General features: G+C 35.2%; 1 protein-coding gene across 10 annotated transcripts in view; it reads left to right on the top strand.

The window, feature by feature from the left end:
- Positions 1-20238, top strand: part of LOC141448125 (dynein axonemal heavy chain 10-like) — a 269181-nt gene that overhangs the window by 98907 nt on the left and 150036 nt on the right. For all 10 annotated transcript variants that reach the window (XM_074116245.1, XM_074116251.1, XM_074116250.1 and 7 more), the window contains 3 exons: positions 13461-13616; positions 16938-17061; positions 18738-18896. In XM_074116245.1, coding sequence (XP_073972346.1) covers positions 13461-13616; positions 16938-17061; positions 18738-18896 — 439 coding nt within the window. The remainder of the gene's footprint in view (positions 1-13460; positions 13617-16937; positions 17062-18737; positions 18897-20238) is intronic.

Genomic DNA, 20238 nt, shown 5'->3' with positions numbered 1-20238 from the left:
TATATATCGTTGATAAAAATTTTGAATGAAAAAGGGCCATGGGTAGAGCCTTGTGTACACCAGATGATACAAGATATTCTTCTAATATTGCTAATTTGTATTTAACTAATTTGGGTAGTCTGACTCAAAAATTTTCTTGCGCGTAGCGAATTCAGAGATTAATTACGTCACAACTCGTCCAAACAAATCAAAGGCAGTATTTACGTCTGGTGCATTTAGCACATAATCCCAGGCGTAGTTGACTAGATAACTCGAAATTCACTTGAAGTCACACTTTCTATAATTAAAGTCTAGATAAGGTTCTTTTTCCTCAATTTCTCACAGCCTAGAATAATGCTAAATTCTAATGGCGGATGATACCCATTCTTTTTAAAAATATTGTCATCCAAAATAAGTTTTTTATTTTTATCAGTAGAGAATACTAAATCAATGAATTCACCTATACAGTTTGTTATGCTATTTATTTGATGCATTTGAGCATAAACATATTTATCTACAAGTTGTCCAGCTGGAGGCGGAGATTCAAAGTTATTATCAACTACATTTAACCAATCAGAATGTTGTAGTCACCTACAATGAACACTTTGTTAAACATTAGTTGACTAAAGTTTATGTTCAACGGTCATGCAATGTTGTTCATATTCATAATCTGCAAAGGGGGAGCAGGAGGAATGTAGACTACACAAATCAGTATAGATTCTGACTCAAACATAAGTGTTACAAAGTTTTGTTCTTTAGTGTTCGAACATAGCTTTAACTCAAATGATTGTATGTTCTTTCTAACAATAATTAAGACTCCACCACCAGAATTTTTGCAGCTAGTGCCAATGTTCTATCCATCCAATAAATATCATATCTATCCAATCCAAGTTCAGAAGTATTTATATCACTATTTAAGTAGTTTCATTTAATAAAATTATATCATATATACAGGAGTTTGCAAACAATGCAACCAAATTTGGTTCTTATTATATTTGATAGCTAGATATGTTTATATTTATTGTTTTAGCATTACTGCGATAACAAAATAAAGGAGTCTCATTTATATAAGTAAAAAAATAATAATAAATAAATAAAAAAATAATAATAAATAAAAAAAATAATAATAAATAAAAAAAAAATAAAGAAAAACTTTTCAAAGTAGCCCTAATTGAATAAGTAAACTTAACATATTGTTAGATTAATAGAAATAAAAGAGTTAATACTTGTTTCTCTGACAACAAGTATATGATGGTAGCGAGTATCGACTTAAAAAACGCCTATAATTCTGCCTGTATCTCCGTGCTCATAAATAAAATGGTTAATATGGGCATACCATCTAGAATTATCAGACACGCTCATAACCTTCTCTCCTTCCGCTCCATTAAAATCCGGTATAACGGCAAAATATATGGTCCTCGTGTAAAGCACTTGGGATTGCCGCAAGGGACGGTGCTCAGTCCCTTGCTTTTTAACATATATACGGCCGATCTTAAGGCAGCAGTAGGTACGGATGTTTCTGTATCTCAATATGCTGATGACATAATCCTGTACAGTCAAGAGCTAACGCTAGACGAAAGTGTGAGAAAACTAAGCTGTGCAATGTTGTTGTTCAGCCGGTGGTGCTCAGACATGGGTCTCACTCTGTCTGAGAATAAAAGTAGCGTGACTGTGTTCACTAGGCACAGAAAATACTCTATTCCACCCTCGATATCGCTAGGTGGCTATCAACTACGAGTTGAGCCCATCATGAGGACGCTAGGTATGGCAATAGATAACAAATTGTTATGGAGGCAGCAAATTGAACAGTTGGTTAAGGGATGTGAACAGTCGCTAAACATACTGAGATGCATCAACCGTCTGAACTACGGAGCCGATATCAAAAAATCGCTAATGCTCTACAGACAATTAATTCTTTCGAGAATAGACTATGGTTGTTTCCTCTACGGGGATGCTGCAAATAATCACTTGGTGAAAATAGAAAGAATTCAGTACAAAGCGCTGAGGTCCTGCTTGGGGGCTCTCACATCCACTCCTATCAACGCCCTTTTAGTAGAGGCCCGTGACTTCCCTCTAAATATAAGAAGGAAGCTGTTAGCTTCCCGCTTCATTGTAGACATACTGAGAATCAAAAATCATCCAGTAACTCGCAGAATCAGTCACATAGCTACTCGAGTCTTCACAGAAAGATACTGGTTTGAAAGGAAAAGCCCAATACTAGTAGAAGTTTTCTGTGACTTGTCGCACTTCTCAGTCCCCTTAAATCACCTTGAACTCCTTCCTAGGCATCATTTTGACTACACTACACTGATTCAAAACTATAGTTCGCATATCTCCGTCAACTTCTACCAATACGACCCTGATCTTCCCAATGCAGTAAATAATTCTTACCTCCTGTCCAAACTCGAGAACAAATTCCCTCACTTTAATTATTTCTATACCGATGGCTCTAAAAGTAGTGGCGGAGTTGGATGTGCAATTTATGATTCCCAGTTAGATTCCTGTTTTCAATATAAACTCAATAATTTAGCCTCAGTTTTTACTGCAGAATTAGTAGCCATCAATAAATCCTTAGCTTATTTACTGTCATCGACTGTCCAGCACGCCATTATTTTGAGTGATAGCAAAGGTGTGCTCCAAAAATTACAAAACCCAGGCAGAGACCCCTCTTTCCTGATTATAGATTCCTTAAACTTGCTGCACCAACTGATTAGGAATGGTAAGTCAGTATATCTGATATGGGTGAGAGGCCATTACGGGCTGGCTGGCAATGAGAAGGCTGACGCTGCGGCGAAAGAAGCCACTCGATTGCGGGAGCCTACCATTAACTCACTTTCTCCCTCAGACATAAAAAGCTATTACAAGAGAATAAGTTATAAAAAATGGGAAGAAAGTTACTCCATATCAAGAAATCTAAAGGGTAAATTCTATTCATCCATTCAACCTTCCATTCCGGTAAAACCGTGGTTCCATCAATACACAGAAGGTAGAGGATTCTACAGCACGATCTGCAGGCTAAGATTTAATCATAATTATTCACCACATCATTTGGCGCGTATCGGAATTCGCATAAACTCTACATGTCCTTGTGATTCCGAATCAGCTGACGCTAATCTTAGCCTGTGACAAATATACCAACGGCAGGGATCAGCTGTGGAAGGCAGTACTGAAGACAGACTGCCCTCTACCAGCCGATTTACACACTATACTGACGCACCATTCAGACATCTACCGAGAACTATACAACTACATCCGAGCAAACAAAATAACAATATCAAAGAAATAAATTATATCCCCTCGTAACATCTTTCAAGCTGTTCGTTTCAACACATACTAAATCCGACTATTCAACTTTAGATGAATCGCAAGTACACGTTACCAATGGCTAATTTGCGTAGTACAATAAGGCCAAAAAAAAAAAAAAGTACAGTAAACATTTTAAAAACCAAATAATTCCTTAAACAAAAAATAATAAAAATAAAAGAAACAAATTCAGCTATTACCTACTCCTTTTTTTTTTTTTTTTTTGGCGCATCAACAGCTGAGGTTATTAGCGCTATTACTCCTCTATTGAAAAACTTCTTAACTTCAACATATTAATTACATAGAAATAAAAATATTTTAGTTCCTCTATTGATTTTATAAATGGATAAATCACGATTTTTATTTGGTTTTAAGAGTTTATCAATATATTGGGCTCTCAAATGTTTATACAAAGTGCAGGCAAACATCACATTGTACTGAGTTTCCATTTCTCTACTATTACAGTTCAAACAAGTTAACTCACTATTTATAACATGTTTATTACCATCGTGATAAATTCCTAACAGTGTTTTATTGGCCAATCTTAATTGTATTAAAATTCTAACTATATTTACGTTTGTCTGAACATAAATTGAACTGTCTCCTGTAATGAAGAATATAAGTTTCTATAGATTGTGTTGTAATTAGAGTTAATTATTTTACTAATATCGAGTGAATGCCAGTGGTTTTTAAAGTTAGCCGAAATATCCTCTTTGTGCACCCTGAGATATTCACCGTCAAATATGTTATTTTTGTCCTCGCCAACTTGCACAAACAAGTCAGCAAGCAATGCGACTAGCCCAGTTATGTTTATTGTTATGATCATAAAGCCTGTTACTGGCGATCACTTTTATTTTATTGAAACATATTTTACAATAATTAGACAATTAACATTTAAATTATTGAATTTTATTAAAGTATTTTAATTTTTTTTTAAATCACCGCCAAACAGGCAGGTTAAGACCCAATTCAATATTGACATAGTGAGTCGATGTATTGTCAGGTAAATAAATCTGTTTATAAAATCGTGTCTGGACATTATTAATCTGTTGATGGCATCCCAGACTCCACAATTCGGCAGAATACAGCAAGTAGGTGATACTATGGAATTAAATAAAGTACACTTGGTTTCCCAGGTTTGTGACTTGCCGTTACGTAGAAGAGGTTTTATCCAGTTAATTGCGGAGTTATCTTTACTAATGAAATGACGTAAAGCTTCAGAGAAAGAGTCAGTGATGGTGAAAGGCACTCCCGAGGTATATGGACTTTTAACAGAACTGAATTGGATGGTCATTTACCAAAAGGGTTCCGTTTGTTTTGATTCGAGGAGAGCTTAGTTTTTTCAATGTTTACATTTAGCATATGTTTACTTCACAGAATTTAACATATTTACTTTTTTCTGAGCATCTCTCCACTAGTCCGCCAGCAAAATAACATCGTCAGCATACATTAGCGATACAATATCTTTATTACTCTCTATTTAGATACCTGATGGACCTCTAATTCTGAAATGTGAGTCGAAGCCGTACATAGAGGCGACAAAGGGTCTCCCTGTACCACTCCCCTTGTAATACCTACTTTGTTCTTTAGTACAAACCGAATTCACGCATAACTTCATGACGTCGTATTCAGACAGTTTAGCAGTTATTCTGACTAGTTTGGCACCAGCTTCTAGGCTGTACAATTTACTCCACAGTTTACAGTGGTCTACGGAATCAAACGCCGCCTTAAAGTCAATGAAAAATTGCATAGAGTTTTATTTTTCTTAGCGTGAACATAAAAAGTAATTATAGAATTTATTATAAAAAGGCTATCGAAGCAGGAACGACCGTGCCTGAACCGAGCCTGAGTTTACGGAATTAAATGCTCAGTTTCGGCCCAATTTATTAACCTATTTGTTAGCATATTGAGGTAAATATCTTTGTAATACTGTTTAGGAGTCCATTATTACAGTATTTGTAGGGATCATGTGATTTTTGTAAATGACATCGTTTCATTACTCTTACAGTCAGCATATTATTTATTTGTATATAAAAATGATAATAAATATGTAGATGAAAACCAATTATTGTAAATATTTTAATTCTATATTCTAGGTTTATATACAGGATGTTCATTTTAAGACGGCTCAAATGCATTTCATGCTTAAACGGTTGTTCTGAGCGAAAAATGGTAGAGGAAAAATTTGTTGCCTGTCACCTCTAGTTTCAGAATATGTGACTTGATTTTAGATTCCTGCCCGCATACGCGGCTGACGCGCGACCAAAAGTGAGGGTTTGCAGTTGACCCCCATTTTCATATACACAGTTTTAAAGAGTATAAAAAGTAATGAAAGAAACCGGAAACCGCAATTCGATATTTTCAAAATTAAAGGTGCTAGGCCATTTCAAAATCTGGTATTTTTTATCATATTTCAATTTTTTTTAACTTTTTATCAAAGAGAAAGAAGAGCACGCGATAGGTCATTTTTATGTATTTTTTCATCCCCTTTCTACTAAAAATATTGCCAAGGCCGTAAAGCTAGTATTTTTCTTAATATCGGGAAATAAGTCGTTTTCCGAGTGATTTTTCTAAGAAAAATGAAATATTAAGAGCTTTAGATGTTCTCAAACATACTCAAAATGGCTAAAAAATAATTTTACATCTGTTACAAACAAGAAGTTTTAATAATTATTTGGTAATTTTGGGAGAGTTGCGTGTAATTACCAAAAAAATTGGAAACCTCCTGCCACATATTTAAGAGATCAATATCTTTCATGGAAAGGATCAAATTTGTTCCTTAATTTATCAAATAATGCACTTTTGCAGCATGAACTGTGTCTTGAAAGGTGCCTCCTCAGACTCAAGCCAGGTTAGCCAGGAGGTTATCAACTGCTCTCTGTATCTGAAGAGGCACCTTTGAAGGCACAGTACATGCTTCACAAGTTTAGTAATTGTGCAAGCTTAATAGCCAGTTACGTATATCAGATATTTGCAATGGACAAATCTATAATTTCGGCTTGTGCTTCATAACTAGTCCGAACCAAATCTTTGGCACTGCTATGTCCAACGTTAGAAATATAATTAAACCAGGAAGGCGTATCAGATTTAGTGCGACCGTTACATACATAAGTAACGTTTTAGCTCTTTTATTTAATATAAAGTCCATAGATTTTCTGGGGTTGGACAGAGCGGTACAATCAAATACTGAATCCTCACAGTCAACTACATCTCCTTTGCGTCAGTTAAAATCGCCAACAACAATATATGTACTTTGTACACCAAGGCAGAATTTCTTACAAATTAGTAACATAATCAACCAACTGATCAGTACATACTTGAATATCGCTTGACGGTTTCCAATAATGTATACATATAACCCAAACTGTCTTATCAATTTCTATTTTCAGCGATAACCATAAATTGGAGGCATCCATAAGATTAATAAACGGTTTCAATTTTTTTTTATAAAATACAACAATCCCGCCAACAGTTAAATTTACTTTACGCGCGCCTGATACAAATAATTCATATTCAATAAGAATTAGAGGGACGGCCACAGTATTATCAGTGAGCCAGGTTTCAACAAAACATAGAATTTTAAAACTGCATAGGTAATTAATTCGATAAGCATCTAGATTAAATAGATTATTAATACTGGATAAATTCCAAATCAGCAAGCTATTATCTGTGATGTCAATTTTACCAGCATTATGGGAAACATTTCTGTAGTTGTTACACACTTGATTATCAAACGAGACGAGCTCATTACCATCTAGTGCTACTTTAGAAGGATGATTCAAGAGCCGATTTCTGTCGCCGGTAGTTGCTATACCGTTTCGAGGTCTTCTCTCTTCTTTTTGGCGGCCTGCTCCGCTGGTGATGTAGTGTCCATTTAAGAATTAGCCTGCTGTTGCTTTCGTAGAAGTGGGATTGCTTTTTGATTTGTTTCACGTTAACTTTTAGTGGGTTTGGTGGTACCTTTGACTTCTTCGCCTTTTTCATTTCATCAGTATCAGCGTCAATTAAAATACCAGCAGAAGAAAATTCTGCACGGTCCAGTTCTTTGAGCTGCTGCAAGCTTTGTAGCTGGTTATTTATTAACATATTATCATACATACCTTAGAGATACCATGTCTCTGGCCCGTAGCATGTACGATATTAACATTTTCCTCGTCTGGCGTACTTCGTAGCTGTAGTCCTGAGAGATTTTAATACTCGTACCACTTTCTTTCAGGGTACTTCAGAGAATTTCTACTTTCTTTCGGGATGTGAGGAACTTGACTAGTAGTAGTATACTTTATTTAAAAAAAACATTACAAATAATAATTAAAGGAATATATACATTTTATAATTTAATAATAAAGAGGTTATCCATGATCAATTGACCGCTGGAGAAGTCTATCTAGCGGACATTAACAATAATTTCAATTTTATTTCTTACACTTAAAGAATGAGAAATAATAGTACATTAAAAATAAATGAAATAAATATCTGTATACATATTAGAAAATCAATGCGATTTAATTTCATTACAAAAAATGGAAAATGTAAGAAAATTAATAATATAATAAAAATAATTGAAATATATAACTAATACTTATACTTATAGAAAATAAAAGCAATTAAGATTTCTTAGATATATCAAAAATTTCTTAAAAGAGTAAACAAAGAAAGAGAAATAAAAATACAATAAAAATAAATGAAAGTGAGGTACTTGACTAAAATAAGTCGAATACCTTTAGCCTTACGCCCTATTCTTACTATATTATCCACTTAATTTATCTTTTTCGTCATCATTATATAATATAATATTTTTTTCTTTATCTCTCCTTAAAATAATGACGTTATTGTTAGGAACTTGAAAACTTCTATTGATTCTTTCATATTTGATGGCAACATTCTCAGTTTTTTGGTTAACTAATTCTACTTGGTTAAGGACTGCTTTAAACTAGTTAATTCAGTATTCATATCTTTTTTCATGTCGCTTCCTGCTTTAAGAATATCGTTTAAATTTATGTCGGCTATATTTAAAGAATTTAATAAGTGTATCAAAGTAGAATATTTATAATGATATCGAAATTATAGAAAGTACGGTGGGCGGGAGCGAATAAATAATGTGGTAATCGGATTGGAGGAGCATAGCAGAAAGAATAGATAAAAATTCTAGACTATGCTGACCTTGAGTCACTAGCCTCATTCTACTGCTGGTTGTTTAATCAAATTAGTATCTCACTCCAAAAGTTCCGATGAAGTGTGAAATTCGCTAAAATTGGTATTGATTAATCATTATTAATGATTAATAATGTGAGTTCATTAACTCACGAAAAATTTTAATAGAAATGAACACTAACTATTTTTATACAGCTGTGAAAAAAAAACGAAGATTTTTATACATTTTTGACCACTAAATTTCACAGATGAGTTTGAATGTTTCTGTGTGAAGTTATCGGATCAATGTGAGGAGAAAGTATAGCGGTATCATCTGCATAAGTTAAGAGGACAGTTTCAGGATGGATCGGTATGTCCGCTGTCCGCTCTTCAGTCTAAAATTCTCCGCACTGTCGTTAACGCTCCATTTTACGTTTCAAATATAACTATCCACACAGACCTGAAAATTCCGTTTGTAGGTGAGGTTGCACGAACTCGCTATAAAAGTTTTCATCAGAACTTTCACTCTCATTCCAATCCTTTTGTCCGCCATCATCACTATCCAGATCATACTCCCAGACGATTGAAACGTCAGTGGTCTCGCGATTTTCTCTCTTCTGAAGAGAGTAGCTAATCCTGGAGACGACTTAGAGAGTGTTATCACTGGGTAACTTCTCCCCTCAATTAGTGAGTTTGTAGTGGTGTAAGTTATTGTCATTGTTACTAATAGTGCATCTAGCAATGGTGTAACTTAACAAATAAATTAAAAAAAAAATTCACAGAATTTGCAGAGAGAGAATTCAACGTGTTCACCGTTCACATTAATAAACGAGACTTTCTTATTCTAATTGTATTTTCCTAATAGATTTGTAACTGGGTATTTAGCATTTTTTTTACTTACGATTTGTGGATGGCCTCTAAAAGTATTTAATAGTTATGTCCGTTTTTCCAGCTTTAATTCTTTCTTCCAACTTGATCCGTAACTGTCGCAAGAGTCCTCTTTCCAATAGCGTTAAATCTTTTTTAATACGCACGTCCCTTAGTTGAGGTACACCAACCGTCTTTGCCTGAATATTTTATAAACTGTTGTTTTGTTTTCTAAGATTATTTTAAGTGTTCTAATTATATTTTCAGTTGGTTTACCTAGACTGAAAATAGTTAGTACAGTAGATCAGTGTTCTCAACGGGAGCCATATGGCCCCCCCTAGTGGGCCACAGCGTATTTCAAGGGGGCCACAGAAAAAAAAGTAAAATCAGGGGGGCCACAGAAACTTCTGTAGGGGGCCATAGAAATTTTCACGAACATTATTTTAAATATATAAAAAACAAACGTATCAATTTAAATAGAAAAAAAAATGAATATTTTCACGTCAATTTGTACATGGGGATATGTATATTATGGCGCGCCATTACTCACACACAAAACAAAATATAGCTAATAGTGCAAATATGCGCACATTGGCGCTGATCTGCTCCCAACAATTAATTGAGCAATTAAAAATTAAAAAATTTGCTTTGCACATTGATGAAACTACTTTACAGAGCAATGAAGCTCTTTTGAAGAGATATGTTCGATTTTTCAATGATGAAATCATTAATCAACTTTATGATGAAATGCTTTTTGCCCAAAAACTCAAGACGGATACTAAAGGCGAAACAATATTTAAAGTAGTCAAAAAATATTTTATAGAAAATAATGTTCCTTTAAAAAATATTATTGCTTGTGCCAAGGATGGTGCTGCAGCTACGGTGGGTAAATACAGAGGATTTATTGATCATTTAAAAAGTGCTATTCCTGAAGTGTTTTGTATTTACTGCGTACTTCATCGCCAACATTTAGTTTCAAAAAAATTGGAAGGACGTTTGCATGTTGCACTAGCTATTGTAATAAAATCAGAAAACTACATAAAATCAAATGCACTTCAATATCGCCTGTTTCAACATCTTTGAAGATTTTCAGCGCTTAGTAATGCATACAGAAGTTAGACGATTATCGAAAGGAAATTGCCAGCGACGTTTTGTTACACTTTGGGATAGCATTTTATCATTTTTACGAGATAAATCGATTGGACAAGAAATTATTGCTGTTAAATGTGATATATTTTATTTTTCAGATATATTCGAAAAATTAAATTTATTAAATAAGGAGTTGCACAGAAGAAACAGCAGTCTTATTTCTTCGAATGAATCTATTACTGCTTTTCTTCGAAAACTCCAACTATTTTGGCACAAAGTTGGACGACGTTCTGATACAGTTTCCATCATTAGCTACTCTTAATGCAGAGTTGAAAGATGATGGCATTATAGTATATGTTGAGCATTTGAAACAACTACATTATGGTATGCAATACCGATTTAATGATTTGATAGAAATGGATGTGCCAAACTGGTTTACTAGATCCATTTGGAGTAGATGCTGCTGAAGTTGATACAGATATACAAGAAACACTTATTGAGCTTCAATGCGATATTACAGCTCAAGCTAAATATAAATCTAATAAACAAAATTTCTGGATTTGTAATGAAATTGCTAGTAAGTTTCCCTTGCTTTGGGAAAAAGCAAATTTATTTTTTACAGCATTTCCCAGTTCTTACCTGGTAGAATCTGCATTTAGTGGAGTGGTTTATTTATTAACAAAAGAACGAAATCGACTTGATATTGACAAAAGAGGAGACCTTCGTCTGTCACTGACAACTTGGAGCCAGCTATAAGAAAATTGGCCAGTTTACATCAGGCGCAAGGATCTCACTAAATAAAACTTCTTCTTCTTTAAGAGAAATTTTATAGAATAAGATATAATTTTTTATTCTGCACATTTTTTTTATATGTATATTGTATAAAATATAATAAAATAAATGCATTTTTTTACTAGTGGGAAGGGGGCCACGCGTGCAAATATATTTTTTTGGAGGGCCACGAGTAAAAAAAGGTTGAGAACCACTGCAGTAGACTCACTTACCACAGCGGCTCTAACTATCGTTTCAACTTGATTTTTGTCATTACTTTTCATTTCTTCATTATCTTCTCTATTAATCTCAGGCAAATTAAAAATAATTGTTTCTTCTCGATCCTTGAATTCTCTTACGAGTTCATCATTCGCATGTTGGCAGTTAAAAGTGTTGCTTTGCTGTTTTAGATTTGCAATATCACTTTTCTCAGATTCCTAGCGTAGATTCTTGATTGGTCCTTGATATAATAGAATTTAGCCAATTACTTTACTTAGCATATTACTTAGTATTGTAGATGAGATATTGTATAGACATATTATCAATATCATTGTCCGATAAGTCAGGTGAGTATCTGTCGTGTAACAGTAATGTGAGATCGTAGTAGGAGCCCAAACCATTGGCTTTCCATAGAGTTTTAATCCTAGTTTCTTAAAAAAAATAAATAGAATAAAATTATCTAAGGAGGGACTAAAATGAAACTTTTCCAATTTGAAGTATTTTATTGATCCTTAAAAAATAAGACGGATTATTCGACCCGGTAATTATTGAGGAGTCATTCACTACTAGACTTTCAAATGAGGTCCTCACAGCATTTTATAACCCATACGCAAAATAAAGCAATAAAAATTTTGAAAACTTTTAAAAAATGGCTGATTTGCTAGCTCAAAAGGTCAATAACAAAGGAAAAAAAAACTTTTAAAAAATAAATTTTAATACAATAATCTGACGGCTTTGTAAAGGGTTAAAAATAGAAGAAAAATATAGCGAAGTATGAGGGGGTATAAAGGTGAACTGAGGAGTACTAATAAACGTAAACAGAGTTTCCGCGATAAGAGCGGTAGTGGGGGTGCCGGCCTGTGAGTGAGTGACTGGAAAGACTAGGGCAGCCTCAGTCTAGTGCAGTCGCAAGCCGAGAGCTAAATTAGAAAGTAAAGGTGAGCTGGTCTCTCTGTGTGTCAGTACCTCACTCACACGGTCCGGTTAGCGGGGTAACCTCTATGTGCATTAATGCTACTGTCTTATGTATATGTTGATGATATTGTAAATAATGAATAATGAGTTCTGGTAGGTTGACAAAAGAGAAGATAAAGCATTTCTGTTATATTTGAGAATCTTTTAGTTAGGGAATAAAGTTTTGTTCATTCAATCTATTAATTGGGCCCATTTATTATTTAACCATCCTCTACCTGGTGTGGGTGCAAGAGAGAAAGTGTGCATGTGTGAGTGTGCAAGGGTGAGAGAACAATAGCCTAGTTTGAGGGAGACATCACGAAGAGTGCAGACGCGCTGCCAAAGCAGCAATTCGCTGGGATACAGCTTCATCACTGGATGGTCGTCGTTCACTCCACTCATGTCTCAGGTTGCACATGCATGTGAACGTTTATGTATGAATGTGCATATACATATATGCGTGTATTGCGCTATGTTTTTATCTTTCATCTCTTTTGCTTATTGTATCGTATATTAACTACAGTTGCAAAATAAATTAACAAATTATAATAATAATAATAATACAATAGCAATAAAGTTTGTTTAACAAAAAAACGTATTGAATATTCGCGGGAATTGTAAGAAAAACGTTGAGGCTGATTGAAAATATGGTATGATTGAGAATACCGTTCATTACTTATCTTATAAAAAATCTTGGGTCATATTTGGTGATGTAAAAAAAAAAGAGATTGGTGATTGCGGGGGTATTTGATGAATTCACTATTGGTGCGACTTACCACCGTTTCTAAAAAATTCCCAGTAACTCTGAGTAAAACAAGTTGTCCGCGCATAGAATTAAGAGATATCCAGCACTAAAATGAAGAGAAAGATTGCAGAAAAACAGATAAAAATATTAAAAAGGCTTTCTCAATTTCATATAAAAATACAAATTGAACAGATAGTATGCTCAGAAGTAGATTGGATATTGTCTGGTCACGTTATACAATTAATTAATTTTGAATACCATTAAAATTGATTATAACTAAATGTTTCTATTTTGTTTCATCATATTTAACTATCAAAATTTGAATAAAATTGATGTTTTATCTTTTAGAATTTAGAGCAAGAAAAATTTGTGAACGTTAGCAAAATATATTTTTTTTTTTCAGATTTTCTGAAGTATTGCAGGTAGTGAAGGAGCAAGAATCGAGATACAAACAAAGTAAACCAACATTCATGGTATCTTTAACTCAAATTGACGAAATAGATCGTTCATTTTTGCTTATAGAACAATATGGTAGTTCAAAATTTGAGGGTTGTGTCAGGTAAGATTTTATATATCTATACCCAATTTATCTTTACCAAAGAGATGAATTTAATTCTAATAATGCTGAAACATTATTGAAACGTCCTCTATTGACTTCTAAGCGGAATATTGAATTCTAACTTCCGGCGATTACTATTTTTTGAGTTAGTGATGGATATACGAGGGTCGTTTGAAAAGTCCGTGCAAAGTCAGAGAGATAGCACTACTGGCGCGTATCGAGGTTATGTTTAGTTAGTAGCATCTCTTGGAAGAACACACACCAAGTTTCAGCCAGATCGGTCTATTTCTTTGTGTTTGGCATTCGTTTGAATCGAGGAAGTCGTGTGATTTTCAGATCGTGTGAAGTGTTGCAAGGACGGTTTGCAGCTGTTCCAGAAGAATCCGCAGGACTTCAAGCGTCGTTTCGTCACTGTGGATGAAACATGGATACATCACTACACTCCTGAGACCAAAGAACAATCTAAACAATGGGTTACCAAGGGGGAATCTGCGCCAAAAAAGGCGAAGACCGTTCCTTCGGCCGGAAAGATTATGGCGACTGTCTTTTGGGATTCGCAAGGAATAATCCTCATCGACTATCTGGAAAAGGGTAAAACTATTACAGGTGCATATTATTCATCGTTATTGGACCGTTTGAAAACCGAGCTGCAAGAAAAACGCCCACGATTGGCCCACAAAAAAGTCCTTTTCCATCACGACAACGCACCAGCTCACACCTCAGCAGTTGTGGTCGCAAAATTAATGGAAATAGGGTTCCAACTCGTTTCACATCCCCCCTATTCTCCAGACTTGGCTCCCTCGGACTACTATTTATTCCCCAATATGAAGAAATGGCTGGCGGGAAAAAGATTTTATTCAAACGAGGAGGTGATTGCAGAAACGAATGGCTATTTTTCAGACTTGGACAAACCCTATTATTCGGAAGGGATCAACAAACTAGAGCAGCGTTGGACGAAGAGTATAAGCCTAAAAGGAGACTATGTTGAAAAATAAAAAAGGTTTACCCCATAAAATTAAGTAGTTTTTATTTTTGCACGGACTTTTCAAACGACCCTCGTATACCTGCTGTGAGAGCCAACGTGTAAGACTAATTTATATATAAACCCACTTTCTAGCGGAACTTAACGGTTATTTGAAGAATCAAATTGGTGATCCGAACGATTCCAATTCTATCTTTCTTATTAATACCAAAGAAAGTAAAAATGACTTATCGATAACCGACGATTATTTAATTTCTCAAATTAAATTATGCACATATTAAACTAAGGCGCGACGATATTCGAGCGGTTAGAGGCGAGGTCCACAAAGCAACATTTGTTGTAATACTGCGTTCGATTCCTAGGCCTTGTTTGCTATCTGCCTCCCGCGACACTAATCAGTTATTGGATGTAAAACCCGCCTGAAAAAATAGGCATTACTTCACTTTACTTTTAACTTTACACTTATTAAATTAAATTAATCTAAAAATAAACATAAATTAAACTAACTAATTCACATTGGTTCGCTTGTACGAGGGTCGTTTGAATAGTCCGTGCAAAAATAAAAACTACTTAATTTTTTGGGGTAAACCTTTTTTATTTTTCAACATAGTCTCCTTTTAGGCTTATACACTTCGTCCAACGCTGCTCTAGTTTGTTGATCCCTTCCGAATAATAGGATTTGTCCAAGTCTGAAAAATAGCCATTCGTTTCTGCAATCATCTCCTCGTTTGAATAAAATCTTTTTCCCGCCAGCCATTTCTTCATATTGGGGAACAAATAGTAGTCCGAGGGAGCCAAGTCTGGAGAATAGGGGGGGATGTGAAACGAGTTGGAACCCTATTTCCATTAATTTTGCGACCACAACTGTTGAGGTGTGAGCTGGTGCGTTGTCGTGATGGAAAAGGACATTTTGTGGGCCAATCGTGGGCGTTTTTCTTGCAGCTCGGTTTTCAAACGGTCCAATAACGATGAATAATATGCACCTGTAATAGTTTTACCCTTTTCCAGATAGTCGATGAGGATTATTCCTTGCGAATCCCAAAAGACAGTCGCCATAATCTTTCCGGCCGAAGGAACGGTCTTCGCCTTTTTTTGGCGCAGATTCCCCCTTGGTAACCCATTGTTTAGATTGTTCTTTGGTCTCAGGAGTGTAGTGATGTATCCATGTTTCATCCACAGTGACGAAACGACGCTTAAAGTCCTGCGGATTTTTCTGGAACAGCTGCAAACCGTCCTTGCAACACTTCACACGATTTCGTTTATGGTCAAGGGTGAGCAATCGCGGCACCCATCTTGCGGATAGCTTTGTCATGTCCAAATGTTGATGCAAAACATTATGTACCCGTTCATTCGAGATGCCCATAGCACTAGCAATCTCACGCACCTTCACTCTTCTGTCATCCATCACCATATCATGGATTTTATCAATGATTTCTGGATTAGTAACCTCTACAGGGCGTCCAGAACGTTCAGCGTCACTTGTGCCCATATGGCCACTCCGAAAATTTTGAAACCACTTATAAACTGTTCTAATCGAAGGTGCAGAGTCACCATAATGTTTATCAAGCTTCTCTTTAGTCTCCTGAGGCGTTTTGCCTTTCATAAAGTAGTGTTTAATCAACACACGAAATTCTTTTTCGTCCATTTTTTGAAAATCACTCGACTTCCTCGATTCAAACGAATGCCAAACACAAAGAAATAGACCGATCTGGCTGAAACTTGGTGTGTGTTCTTCCAAGAGATGCTACTAACTAAACATAACCTCTTTACGCGCCAGTAGTGCTATCTCTCTGACTTTGCACGGACTTTTCAAACGACCCTCGTACTAGTTTATATCTAAACAAACACGGTATTAGTTCATCCACAAAAGTTAAGCTTAATGTACAATTCTTTCTTCCACTTCTAAATTATTTTGTGATAGATGGTTTATAGGTTGACCTCTAAACTTAGTTTAAGGACTACTGAAGAAATCACAATTCTTTATTTTTTGAAAGTATGTATACTAACACACCTTCTACTTATGGCTGCTACCTATTGTTTACATCTACTCATCTTAAACTGATTACAACACATGCAGTACTTTGTATTTTTATAGCCTCAGTAAGCAGCATTCTTGCTTTCATGACCTCTCGTCGTGTTTGTCTCTTCTGGATACACTCATTCAAGGACACTGCGTTTATATTAAGGATTGTAGTACATATGTAAGTATATGTTGCAAGATCAATAGATCAAAATGGTTGAAAAATTTCCATTTAAAGATTAAAATACTATTCCATTGAATTTACCATTTTTTAACTTTTTTTTAATATGTCACTTCTGATTTATTTATTTATGTGTAGATTGGACCTTACTTCAATAAACGAGATATCTTGGTCAACCTTGGAGTACTTGAGGTTGAAACATTTGCATACTTTGCATTCCGATGTAGAAAGAGTACTTTCAAAATATTATAAGATCATTAAGGTAATAAGAATGTTTATGCTCTTAAAGTTACGTGATTTTATTGGCCGTAGCATGCTGCCTTAAGAAACTACTAGACGCATCTCATTAATAAAAAAAATATTAATAGTGTATATTAGGGAAGGGATTAGCTATGCGTTTAGCGTACTGGACTCCCACGCGGAGGTCCTGGGTTCGAATCCAGCTGCTGACCCTTAGATTTTTTCTTCCTAGGAGCTTCTTACAGCTCACTGTCCGGTGATGGACAGTGTTGTCTGTAACGAGAGAACAATGTCCGGAGGCCGGCAGTGCACTGAAAAAAGCTCCGGGTGCCAATAACCTTAGATGTTGACGCGCCTTAAATCATTAAAAAAAAAAAAAAAAAAAAAAAAAAAAAAATGTATATTGCAAGAAATGTGTGAGGCATCCCGATAGGTCAATAGGTACTATCCCAGCTCTAGTGACCATAGACATTGATGCTCCTCGGAGGGGGGAAAGTATATATTTTCCAAGTATTAGCTTTTAGCAAAATTCCTTAAAATAACAGATCATTTGACTCCCTTTAATTAAAATATACAAATTGGTAGAAGGCCAACTTATATTTTCTTTTCTTTGAACATTTGACTTGTATTTCATTAAAAAATTTCCAATCAAGGATACACAGACTGAGTTTCAAACTAACAATTCATTCTAAAAACTTAACTACTTATTCTTCATAATATATTTTTTCCAATATCTCCTATAAATACCTCCTCTGGTGGATCCCATTTAGATATTATCCTTGTATACTGAATACTTCATTCTGCGTAGAGTTCTCATCCTCATTCTCAAGGCTTGCTCGTTCTAGTTTTGATCACTAGGTCAGCCGCTACATTTTCCATCCATGGTTTCTTGTGTGGCGCCCCAAACCGAAGATTTATTTTGTGCTATGTGTGAGGCTCGCCACGTTTACATTATTAATTGATTGTTTTTGCTGTTCTCATTTAAGGATTGCAATTTAATGCTTTCTGATTCCTATCATTATAATAAAATGTTTGCTGTTATCTATCATATACCTTACCGTTAACCCTTCACATTCTGCTGTTGTAATCGTTTCAGCAGGATCAAGTTAATCGGATGAATTTGAGGGTCCAACTTTACACCCAGTGTTCCTTTCGTTTGGGGATTCCATAACAAATGACCTACTTTATTTGGGATGTCGCGGTTGGTTGTGTAATAACACATGATGGCCATTAGATCTCCTATTTTATTTGATTTCGCTTCTGGCGCCTTTTAAAGTTCCGTTGATTTGTTCGCTGCATTTTCATTACATTTGACCTTGCATAGCGTAGGGCGCAACGTTCTTCTTGTATGTTTGCGATTGCCAACCCTTCACCAGTTCCTTTATTTTCTGTTCATCTTTGAAGACACATCCGTCTGTCAGTTAGTAACTGATTTGGCGATAATCGCTTTAATTTGTCACAGAATTGACTGTCAGTTGAATCTTGTCTATGTGGAAATACTTTAAAATTAACAGATCACTTGCATACTCCCTTAATTTCGTAATGTAAACAATTCAACTTACATTACTTTCTGTTCTTACATCATTTAATGCCAACCTTTTTACTCTTTTTCCTTGCGTCTGCGACAACTACCGCTTTCTAGCGGATCCCCATAATAACAAATTAAACTCTTTTGTTGTTTTTGCAATTTTGTTTCAGAATTCTTTAATATCTGTAAAAATTCAGATTATAACTATAGGATCTTTACAAACAATCTTGGCGGCAATAACCGAGATACAAAATCTATCTAAAGATGTTCGCTATGAGTTTTGGAAGTGCCGTGTGAAGATCAAAACTATAGAAACGCAAAACTTATTTGTAAGCATTTTGAGGTTGTACCTGTTGTTAGTCTATTCATTATTATAAGAAAGTCTTGGTGTTTTTTTCTTTTATTTAGTTAAATGAATTGTTTTTATAAATATAGCGTTGATATTGCACACTGACACTAAATTTACATTTCAGAGAGTAAGGGAGGGGATTAGCTGAGTGGTTAGCGAATTCTGGATTCCAATTCGGAGTTCGAATCCAGCTTCTGGCCCTTAGATTTTTCTCTTCCTAGAAGCTTCTTACAGCACACTATCCGGGCGCCGGCAGTAAACTGAATTAAGGTCAGGATGTCAATAACCTCAGATGTTATTACGCCTTAAATACTACAACAAAAAAAGTATTTAGGCCATTGGTTCCAAAGATTTTTGAGCATAATTAAAAAAATTATTTAGAGCTGTAGCTGCAGCTCGAGAAAATGGTAAAATCGAGATCATTCTTTGGTAGTGCTCACTGCACTGTATTCGTTTACGAATTTCAGGGAAGGAGGTATAACCCTAGCAATGTCGGTGGGTCCATGGTCCAACAATATTAGGAAATGCTGAAGAGGCTGAGCCTCAAATGAGCACTTTAAAATTTACAGACGGGTAAGGGATGTCTTATTCTACCAGGAATGGTGCCTAAAAGATTTTGGACAATCTCTCACGAAGGACCGCGATAAGAAAAAGCTCGTAGGGTCGACGTTTGCCCAACTCTTCTGATAAATTCAAGTGATTGTTCTGTTATAAAATGAACCACCACTTACGATGAAAAGGGAGTTTTCACATTTTTGCAACTTACTCATTTGAAAACAATGGGTTGGGGGGGCCAGCCTAAGCTCCTTGCACCACAATTCATAGTTTGGACTTCTATTTAAATTTCTACCCATTGAAGTGGTTAACTTCAACAAATATTTAGATTTTGGGCTTAATCAGGCACAATATTAAAATAGAAGTTTAATGTAAAGCTGATTACCGCAAAATAGCGAAAAATATCGCTTGGCCCAGTTATATTGTAAAGGATGAAGTGTCATTATCGGCCTAATAATTATCAAATAAAACTATTATGTTGACAAAAAATCAATTACCGTCTACTATGCAAAAAGATATTTTAGTTTAAAAATAGTGAATCGTAATTAGGCTTTACAAAATTTATTTTTTGCTGAACTATTCAGATTTGCTAGTACTACGAAAAGGTAAAAATGATGATCAGGCTGCCTCAAATTGGTGGCGCGTTGAACTGGCACTCTGGTTGATCCTTTTGTAGCGGTCTCAGCGTACTCTTTTGCTCTGTGAGGTCGTGTTATTGCGAGGCACCGAAATGAGGTCAAACAATTCCAGAGATTAATTCGGCTTCA

This window comes from Rhodnius prolixus, unplaced genomic scaffold (genome assembly GCF_049639745.1).
Source record: "Rhodnius prolixus isolate KJV_2025 unplaced genomic scaffold, Rpr scaffold_1, whole genome shotgun sequence".
Classification (NCBI taxonomy): domain Eukaryota; kingdom Metazoa; phylum Arthropoda; class Insecta; order Hemiptera; family Reduviidae; genus Rhodnius; species Rhodnius prolixus.
The sequence above is the reverse complement of the archived record's forward strand: the minus strand, read 5'-3'. Positions and strand labels throughout refer to the sequence as shown.